Here is a 10,669-nt window from a genome sequence, read left to right as displayed (position 1 = left end):
TAGTTGGTACTCACACACACATGTCGCTTCTGAGACTCGAACCCTGGACCTCCGTTTCGAAAGTAAGAGGCTGATACCACTAGACCAATGGCCCGTTGGTTCTTGCTGTATATTTCTTCTGATATCTTACTTGTACCATGTTCCTTTTCTCTTCCATGAACTTATATCGTGGGTAGTTTTAGAGTGGTCTTCCACTTGTCTTCTCCATAAACTGACATATGCCCCATGTCTTTTGTTCTCCTTTCTTTAAACACGATTTTAATGACCTTGTCATCCGAATTATCCAACAACCACTTCAGTCAGTGGTAGTAGTTGCATGAGACACCACCACCTTCAATTGATGTACTCCATGTCCCCTTAGCTTTAGGTAACCTCTTTTAGCTGGACTTCCTTCTTCTTATGGCATTGTGTCCAAAAATTAACCTCTTTTCCCATCGTAGGTGTGCACATATATACAACCACGATACAACTTATCACCCATACTCCTTCTTTTTCTTACGACTTTAAACTCTATAACGCCATGAACTCCTAAATTTCAGTGTTCTTCTTAACGTGGATTTGGTGCCCACAACTTCCCTTCCTAGCTTAGAGTTCAAAGCGTCGTGGTTCCTGGACTCCAACGGTTTTCTTCATCATGGGTTGTATCATCCTACGTTCCCTTAGTTTTCTGTAACTTTCCACAACCAAACCTTCATTCCTACTTTCATGGCATCATGCTTTCTGGATACAAGCGACTTCTCTTTTAATCATGGGTTTAATATATACATAAATATATATGTATGTATATATATTACAAATATATTAAACCCCATGCTTTGTAGAATTGTAGCAACGAATATTGACTGAGTTTAGACAAACCGCTGAAGTTTCCTAAAAAGGAGGAGAAATATAGCCCCCATATTCTCCTCTTTTGGCTAGGTCAACTTTGATCTTAAATGGAAAATATCCACTTAATTGGTATCCTATAAAAATAGGATTATCCAATAAAATCAACTCTTAAAAGAATTAGTCTACCGTGGCAAGTCTAGTAGAACTCGCCACATGTTGATAAACCATTGGTTAGTTGATTTTAACTTGAATATTCCTATGAGGCTGCACTCATGATAGTAACTCCCTGCTACCTTCCTATATTTTTAGGACATTATATCTAAGGTTGGTAAGTTCTATTAGGACTCACCAATTTCTTTTAATCAGTAATCTACGTGGTGGAATTTATCTTAACCAATCACTCTTCAAATAAAACTAGGTAGTTTCAATATTCTAATGGAATATTTTGTCAAAGTTCTGATCCGGCGTGACAAGTTCCATTGGAACTCGCCATGTACTTCTCCTTATTGGTAGACCTTATCAAAAATTCCATGTCATACCTTTCCCTTCTAGATAATTAGAGTACTAATCCAATATGGCAAGTTTGTTAAAACTAGCCATTTGTCATCTTTCCATTGGGCAAAATAATGGAGTAAACAGTTATCATTATTGCTTTTTAGACGTTAATCTCACAGATAAAAACATATTAAAATAATAATAATAATAATAATGGGCACTCCAAACCAGTTACGTAGCATATTTTTCTGCGTGCTCCAAACTAATCAATTAGCTATCTAGAGATTCACGAAAACAGCACAGAGATTATACTCCCATTGAAGTTAAACAGTGAAACTAAAAGCTCTAATTTAAAAACAAAATCACATTGGATAGAGCACGATCCCTTAGATAAGACTCTGATGCATAAAGTAAAACATTGAAACAAAGCTCCAATGAAAAAACAAAATCACATAAAATACGATGTGAACACTACAAGAAAAGATGGGTCTAGCAGCAAAAACTTAGCAGCAAATATTAAAAAATTTTGTTAAATTAACAACACTTTATAAAAAAATGCCGTGAGAAGTTAAAAAAAATTGCCGCACGTGTCCTCACTTTCTCTCTCTACCCCCACTCCTAATTGCTGATCACTTTTCTATCTCTAACCCTGCTCCTCTCTCTCTATATCTTACTTTCTCATCTACTACTTTCTCTTTCACACACAAGTTCTCATCTACTACTCTCTCTCTCACACACACACAAAAGTTAAACCTTGTGTATTGGGGATGGTAATGGTGTTGGATCCGTATAAATGAATCGAAGTTTGAAGGAATCTCTGATCAGAGGGAGGTCGCAGCACCGGTGAGGTCTTAGTCTCAACGGAATCTCCAAGGATACGAACGAGAACTTGGACCTCTTCTCTAGGAATCGCCAGACTCTCTTCATTGCTTTGTCCTACGAATCGGACGGTACGATTCTTCTTCATATGCACCACATTATCCTTCTCTTTGAATCTCACTACTCCTTATTTACTTGTGGACTGTGATATTTCATTCAAAGCTGTATGATTTAGTTTAGTGCACAGTGAATTTTGATATGATTTTGTTCAATCAGCTAATCAATGCCTTCACAACTTGTTCATAATTTAATTCATAAATGTTCAATTATTGGGATTTTATGAAGCCAGGGCATTTTGATTTCAGTGCTAATTTACTTTTCATTACCTAATTGCAGTACTTTCAATGAAATTGAGGAGACTTTCAGTTGTATCCATGAAGGACTTGTGTCATGATGTATTTGGGATATCAAAGGAAAAGAAAGATCCAAGAGATGTGAAAGGGAACCAAGGTATGACTTGCTTTGGTTTTCTTTAAGCTTACAACCTTCATATGCATATTCCAGTGCTCATTCATGTGATTTAGTAATGATTTATTAAACTTATTGTTTGATTCTTATCTATAACAGTATATGCACACACATTCTGATTACTTTATCAAACACGGTCCAAATCCTGTTTATTTTATTATTAAGTGATTCAAAAATGTGGCAGTTGATGTGTGTATTCTTTCAAATGCATTTTACACTTGATGTGTGTGACTTCTTTAGTCAGAAAAGGAAATAGCTTTTGCTTGCTTGCTTACTTTCTTAGGCATGTAATTGCACTTATTCTGTTGGATAGAAGGATGGTGTAGTCAGTTTCAACAGGTTAAAATTTAGTAAGAATTTTTAAAACCAATTAATGTTCATGGTGTATGATCATATGTTACCTTTTTCTTAATAAAAAAAAAAGATAAATAGAGTATACTGTATTAATAGAAAAGAGTGTACAACCAAATCCTTTTAGGATCAAAGAAAGCCTTAATTTCAAGGCTGATCAAGTAAGACATTAAGATGCATAAATACAAAGCATGATTAACTTGACAATTAATTCTACCTTTCTTAGATGTTAGCTATGAACAATGCTAGATTTCTATTCTGTTTGAGTAAGGTCTTACTTGGATATTCTTTGTGCTATAAAAGAATAACAACCCTTAACAATTGAAAGAGTTATGTCATATGTATAGTCTTCGCGCTAAATGTTAGATTTCTATTATGTTTACAATATTGCTTCTTATGTGTCAGTTTTGGTGTACCTTTAATTTTAAGTGTGGGAGTGTTATTTAGCTTAAAATTTGAAGTTTAAGTAATTTAGTCATTTTCTATATATTGGCAGCCCTCTTTTACTTGTTATGGGATAGTTGGTTTGTGGATCCTTAAAGTTATGCTGCAACTGTGTTGTGTTCTTAACAACATGAATCTAAGTTACATCTAAGAAAGGAAGTTATTAACAGTAAACTATTTGGTACCTTTGTGAATGGAGAGCCACTATTCCAGTAAGCTATCAATAATGCTGTTGATTTAACGTCCTGAGGGATAATGGTTTCTTTATGAATTTTTTGTGAGTTGTGATTGCACTTGGTGTGCAAAGGAGGCATTGATGGAAAAGTTAGATTGATGGATATCCCACTTCAGATTATGTGAGTCCAATTCATTCATGTTACATTGCTTTAAATTGTGGACCTTTATGACCATTATTATATTATTATTACGTTATTATTATTTTTTTAGCTTGATTAATTGTACTCAATTGCTAATGTGCTGTGTTGCATCGATGGTAATGTTTGGGAGTATGTATGAAATTTTAACAAGTTTAGCAAGTTTGGGTTGTTTCTCCATAATCCTTTTATTTACTTAGAAATTTTGTAATTTAAGGGCTTAATATCCATTTAGCCTACTCTTACTGTATTGTTTCTTTATTTTATTTTATCTTTTTGTTCACTCTAGATCATTATAATTTAACCGGCTTTCAGGGAAAATCCCATCGGTAATTGGCCTGATGCAGACACTCGCCATGTTGTAAGTGCTTTATAAAATATTGTTATCTTCACATGGTATTTTCACAAGACTTAGTTTTATTTTTAGCCGGGCTTGTGAACTTCTCCAAGATTAAACACTGCTTCTTTAATTTGAAATTTTTTCATCTTACATCTTTGTCAAATCCTGCTTTGATCCAGAGATTTAAGCTGCAATATGTTGAGTGGAGCCATCCCTCCTATTCTAGGAAATTTGACTTACACAGAGAAATTGTAAGTTTTATCATCTTCATTTGTTTCAGCTTATTGTATTTTCTCCATTTATTGGTGTTCTTAGATTAAAAATATTATGTTGTCAATGGCTACTTGTATTTTTTCAATTATACAATAATAACAACATGAACTTCTATTTTACGCGCAATGCCAAATTGCTGTTTCCAGTTTTGATGCTTTAATTTGATGTAATTATTTAAAATTTATATATATATACATATATGTATATATATGCTGTAGTCAGTGTTTTAATTTGGATGTGAAAGTGTTGTAGGTATCTGCACGGTAACAAACTTACTGATCCATTCCCCCAAAGCTTGGAAATATGACAAAGTTCCACTATCTGTATGAATACTTTTTCATTATTTTCTGAACATCTTTCTATAAGTTCAGTTCTCTTTATGTTTCTTTCTCTAGTCATGTTGCAAAATGCGTATGTTTTTTTTTTTTTTCCCTGTGTCCTTGTAGGGAATTGAATGATAACCAGTGTAATGACCCTGGATTTTTCAATCCAATGTCTTGTGATGACCCGAACTGGATCCAGAATATGGAAGCAAAAGATAAAACAATGGTCTTAGGAGACACCACACATCCCTAAGACACCAATGTGACCCCCATTGAGGTCATGGAACTCAAAGAAAACAAGTGTGGAAGCAACAGTTCACAAACGGACAAGAATAAACCAAAGGGCAAAATGGTCATTTTTAAAATCAAAGTGGGCGCTATCGAGCACACCATTGGAAAGAAAATGACAAAATAATGAAGTTAGACTCAAGAATCGCCTGATTCCGAGTCTGAACGGAAAAGATATGAATTAAAACAAAGTGGCCTTTTCCGTTTAAGAGATTCCACGACACTATTTTACTAGAATTGGAATAACTCTCACTATAGGTGAAGTTTTGATGAGTGGTTGGTACCATTGGAAAGCTAATTTCTAGCTCTTGAATTGAGACTCAAGAATGACCCATTTTGGATTTAAAACGAATGAGATATGATTCCCCAAAGTTGGAATAACAAAGCTATCTAAGGAAAAGATGAGGAAGATGGTTCCAGGGAGGATCGATCGGCCGAAGTGTAACCATTAGCTGACTGAAACTCAACCGTTGGTTGGCCGAACCCCCATTATCAGCCGGCCGAAATGAGGTTTTTCCTAAAAAGGCTACTAGAATGGCTCCTCGAGCATCGTCAGTTGGTTGATGGAGCTTCATCGGCCGACCGACACATCTGCTGCTGCTTATGAAAAGTTGTTGCAATGTGTGTGTGTGTGCTAGGTCCATCTCTAAGGCTCTATATGCTTTCTACATGATCCAAACAAGTTTCAAAACACTTCCTAGCCTCGTTCAAGCATCCAAAACATGCCGAAATAAGGAGGAACCTAAAATGATGCCCCAAGGCATAAATTTTCATGAAAATTCTTAAAATCACCCAAAAGTTGAAACTTAAGAATTTTGTGAAATGTGGACATGCACGCATGCGTAAAAAGACATTTAAGACGCGTCTTAATGGTCCGCGGCCTCAAAATGTCCTAAATGCAAAATATGACCTCTCAACAGCCAAAAATGCCTTAAAATGCAATAAATGAAACCAAAGTGCAAAACCTAGAATGAAATGGTGTTTGGCCCTTGGCCACACCTCGTGCATGATCATAGAGACTCTACAAAAGAAAAAGAATGAAATTCTCACGCCCGATGCAAAAGTTATGAAACAATGACCAATGATTTTCCAATATTTTCATAATAAACCTTGAAGGTAAAAGTGCATAGAATACATAATACATGTCATTGGCCTCGGCCTTATCTTATACATGTTGAATACAATGAAAATAGTGTACTTATGCACACTTTACATATATGGAATCAAAGAATACTCGTTTAGACATACAAAGTTATGAAAATGGCAATTTATACTAACATTTGCATGAAAAAGATACTTCCAGTCTATGAAACTTCCATGGCTTAGTGTGCATCCCAAATTAAGGTTCCTGTACCTGAAAAATGTCTCCACAACGTGGGTGAGTAACATAAAACTACTCGTAGGAGATGAGCAAGCATCGACCTAACATTTTACAATTATATCACCTTAAGGTGAACCATGTTAAAAGGGGCTTATGCCACCTAACGTCTATATCAAGATGAGACTCAGGGAGCATTCTAAGCTACCTTAGATCATTTCTAACATAAATCACATCATTCATGCAATTTAAACATTGTGGAAGCATGTTAGACAAAGTAACAAGATATAGGTTCTCAAAAGTATCAACTTGCAACTTAAGATACGAAAACAACTAAAGTGGGTCATGCCACCTAGCGTCTATGTTTTAATGAATCTGAGGAATCACCTAAGCTACCTTAGGTCGTTTCTAGCATCATCACATCATTCATGCAACTCAGATAATCATGGAAACATATTATACAAAATATCAAAATATAGATTCTCAAAGTCTTCAGCTTGAAATCTAAAACACGAAAACAACTAAAGTGGGTCATGCCACCTAATGTCTACGTTCCAAATGAATCTATATGATTGTTCCTAAGCTACATTTGAACATCAAAACACAAATCACAATATCGATGCCATTTAACCAACATTGGAACTTCCAATACAACGCATAAAGCATGATTTCTCAAAGTTAATATCTTGAAACTTAAAATAAGAAATCAATTAAGAACCAACAGGTTACAACATCATCTAGTTATCAACTTGAAATGAAAAGTGAAATCAAATAAGGTGGTTACTAGGACATCAGTCGGATCAGGCCGACACCTTGGTTACTTTAGGGTTACTAGCCCATGGTAAACCTCCCTACGTGCGTACTAGACTGTAGAGGGACAATCCCCCGTACTAGAACCATGTCCTAGCCGTAGTCAAACAACGACATTCCCAAGTTTCCAAAATCAACAAGTTGTGCTACGACATATATATCAGCATGTAGATACAAGATAATCAACTATCTACCATGCACAACCAAATTTGGAATCGTATACAATACATGCTCTAAGTCCACAACTACTATGGTATTACAAATGTCGAATCTTCAGTGTGCGATTCGTTACACGCTATGGCAATATCATTCAATATTGAAAACAGATACTCATGAATCTAATACAAGTCCAAAATCATGATTTAAACATACAACCAACGTCACACTCATCATTAAATCAACAATGCAATAGAAATGGAAATTAATCAAGTAAACTAATTAATCTCCCTAAGTTTCAATTCTCAACTAAATGGTCCCTAATTAACACATGTTATACAACATAGCTTGATCATGACATACATCATTTCAAAAACTTGATTAGGCCATTTGAACAATAAAATGAAATTTAATTAAATCTTAATAATCAATTCCCTAAATTCTAAAACAACGTCAAATGATCCCAATTTAATATATGCTAGTATACAAGTCCTAGTCATTACAAATATCAAGTTAAAAACTTAATTAGGTCAATGGAGCCATTAAATAGATTTTAATTAATTCTTTTAATTAAAATCTCTATATTTTTAAACTCGTCCAAATGCTTTCAAATTCACATATGTTAGGGAACATGCCAAGGCCTATTGTAATATCACATTACGAGCTTATTTCATGCAAATTATATCTATGTAAATTAAACTTTCACTAAAGATAAATATTAAATAAAAGTTGCAATTCTCATTCAATTTATCCCAATTTAATATATGTGAAAAAACATACAAAATCTTAATTTTCTAGCATGCCACAATTTAATTCTAAGTTACATAGCATTATGAGATTTAAATCTTAACCATAGAAAATAATTAAATTAAATTCTAAAACTTAAATCAAAGCATGCATATAAGTTGCATAAACTTCTAAAATCATCAATACAACAATAATATAAACCTAAGACACCCCCTATCTCAATTTGAGATGAAAATCTCAAATCCCCACCGAAAGGAAAGTGCTCCGAATTCGACGATACTTTGGGGTTTTGTCGGGGACAACACGATAAACAAGAATCACAAGGAAGCCCCATCAAAATCACAACTTGAATTCAAACCCAAACTCAAAATTTGGCGAAAAATGGTTTCTAATAAGGGAGAAAGGTAGAGCACATTGAGGCCTACGATAAATGTTAAGGCCGAAGACTTTTCACCAAGGAAAAGTGGTTCAAAGGAGGAGAGAGAAGGTGGCAGCCCCATGGTCTTCCATGGCTGTCGGCCAAGAGAGGAAGAAGAAAGGAAAAATCTGATTTTTCTTTTTAAATTGCCCTATTTATAGAAAAACCCTAAAAGTGTCCCGAAAGGGCCCCGCCGGGTTCAAAAAAGTGAAATTTGAGCAAACGCGCTCAAACGGCAAAAATCCGTGAATGAAAAAGATTCAAAAATGATAAAATATGAACAACAGAAGAAACAACATCGAAAACTGAGTCCCGGCCAGAGAGATATGCCTCGAACAAGTTCAGCGGCAACCGGGACCAGAAACCCTGAAACTAGAGAAAAACGACCAGAAGGAAATTCTAAGAGTACACGACTTGATGAAATGTGAAAATGAATCCCGTACGAGGTTCCAGGCTCCAGACGAGGTATTTTGCAATAGCTTTCATTAATTGCACAATAGCCCCTCCAAAAAGTGAAAACTGCACTAATGACCCATAATGAAAATATCTTCCAAAAATATTTTCTTAAAAACTCCTGAAATAAAATATCTTTAAAAGATATTTACAAAAAACACCCCAAGAAAAGAAAAAGATTATGAAGAACTGTGCTTCCATGCCCCTATGGACACTAGGAGCAACCAGAGTACTTTCTTACAAAAGTAAAGATACGTATTTCGTGGAAACTACTTAGAATGAAGATATGTGAAGTCAAAAACCAACTCTGAGCATGAAAAGTGAGGTTATGCCAACAAAGTGACAAATGGGGAAAAGACGAAATAGGGAAAAAGACGAAACAGGGAAAATGACGAAAAGTGAATAGTGTCAAAAAACAAAAAATGCGGAAATGACTTGGTCCTCAAAGGAAGTTGTCAATCCGAATAAAAGAGTCTTCGAAACCAATTCCAAGCACTCGAGACGACACTAAATGACAAGAAACAGAACTCGGAAAAAATTCATCCGTAAAATTTCAGGAAAAGGGAAAGGAAGGAAAATGACCGGGTTATTACAACCAGCTCACTGGGTATATTCCACCAGGGAAGCTCACCGATTTGTTTGACCTGTATATCCTGTCTCTCTTAGTTACTCTATTTGAAGCAGTTTCTGCTTTTCTTAAAGCAAGTTAATGACACTAAATGCTTGCAGAAATGTAGCTAACAACAAGCTTGTTGGCCCTTACCTAATAATCTCAGCTCTTGTACAAATCTTAACAGCCTATAAGCATTGAACCTTACTCGCATTGCTTTATTTATTGAACGTTCAATCATTTGAATATTATTATTTAATTACCAATTGATTTTGATGGTAGAAATGTGCATGGGAACGAGTTGAATGGGACTATACCTCCTATATTTGAAAGGCTGGAGAGTATGACATATTTGTAAGTTCAGCCCTTCTTGTCGTCATCATCATCTTCTTCTTTTGAAATTTGAGAAGTTTCATTGAGTTTATGTTGGTATTTTATAAGATTTTATTTCAATATCATTTGGTAACTTCTCACATTTCGATTCAGATTTCGTTTGGAAATGAAGAGCAGGCAGCAACAGATCTTAGGTCGGACTTGCTTGATGGTGATGATGACACCTATTGGCTCATTCTATTATTTTTATGATCTGATTGTTTCCTTCTTCTATTCTTCTATTTGGGACTTATTTGATGCATAATTGTAGTTTGTATTAATACGAATACAAGTTATTTGTTTCTAATACGTTATATGTTTTATTTCAAGTTGCTCGTAAAGAATGATGATACTTGAAGGATATATATAGTCTCTCCTTTTTCTTTTTCTTTTTTTCTTTTTTTTTTACGATTTAACGAGACATTAAAAATTCTTTTATTTCCCTTGTTATTGTGACATAGCTACACTAATAAATGCATTGTAATTCCTTTTTTTTTTTCTTGACTTTGTTGTGAATTGAGTTTATTTAATCAATAAATTTGGTTTATGAAAGGATTAACCTTGATTATAAGGACTTGAATTTTCCTTAAATTTGCTTCATTTAAATATATTGTTATAACATTTTAAAAAATTTTGTCATTTTTCAGAGCATTTATATTTGCTGTCATATGTTTTTAATATATGGCAGCACATATAATTGTTGTTAAGCCTATCGCGATACA

At 34.5% G+C, this 10,669-nt stretch overlaps 1 protein-coding gene across 4 annotated transcripts; it reads left to right on the top strand.

The window, feature by feature from the left end:
- Positions 1-1,943: 1,943 nt before the first annotated feature.
- LOC132295494 (LRR receptor-like serine/threonine-protein kinase ERECTA) lies at positions 1,944-10,276 on the top strand. Of its 4 annotated transcripts, none has more exons than XR_009478503.1 (7): positions 1,944-2,273; positions 2,539-2,652; positions 4,129-4,200; positions 4,359-4,430; positions 4,705-4,775; positions 9,858-9,929; positions 10,062-10,276. XR_009478503.1 is itself a non-coding variant. In XM_059793786.1 (6 exons), exons 2-6 carry the CDS (start codon positions 2,547-2,549, stop codon positions 10,210-10,212), a joined length of 447 nt encoding a protein of 148 aa, XP_059649769.1. In that variant the 5' UTR covers positions 1,953-2,273; positions 2,539-2,546; the 3' UTR covers positions 10,213-10,276. The 4 variants fall into 4 exon arrangements, 2 of the variants coding, with proteins under 2 accessions (XP_059649769.1, XP_059649775.1); XR_009478502.1 differs by having other exon boundaries at positions 1,955-2,273; positions 4,155-4,200; XM_059793786.1 differs by lacking the exon at positions 4,705-4,775 and having other exon boundaries at positions 1,953-2,273; positions 4,155-4,200.
- Positions 10,277-10,669: the final 393 nt, after the last annotated feature.

Source organism: Cornus florida, unplaced genomic scaffold (genome assembly GCF_030987335.1).
Source record: "Cornus florida cultivar Cherokee Brave unplaced genomic scaffold, ASM3098733v1 CherokeeBrave_3.0.0_Hap2_Chr01, whole genome shotgun sequence".
In the NCBI taxonomy this organism is placed as follows: Eukaryota; Viridiplantae; Streptophyta; class Magnoliopsida; order Cornales; family Cornaceae; genus Cornus; species Cornus florida.
This window is presented reverse-complemented; position numbering and strand designations above follow the sequence as displayed.

What these genes read in the sequence shown, in the direction of transcription:
- LOC132295494 (XM_059793786.1), top strand. Translation starts at nt 2,547, where the DNA reads ATGAAATTGAGGAGACTTTCAGTTGTATCCATGAAGGACTTGTGTCAT. An exon ending in AGATGTGAAAGGGAACCAAG is followed by an intron (nt 2,653 to 4,154) that starts GTATGACTTGCT and finishes ACCGGCTTTCAG; the next exon opens with GGAAAATCCCATCGGTAATT. An exon ending in TTGACTTACACAGAGAAATT is followed by an intron (nt 4,431 to 9,857) that starts GTAAGTTTTATC and finishes TTTTGATGGTAG; the next exon opens with AAATGTGCATGGGAACGAGT.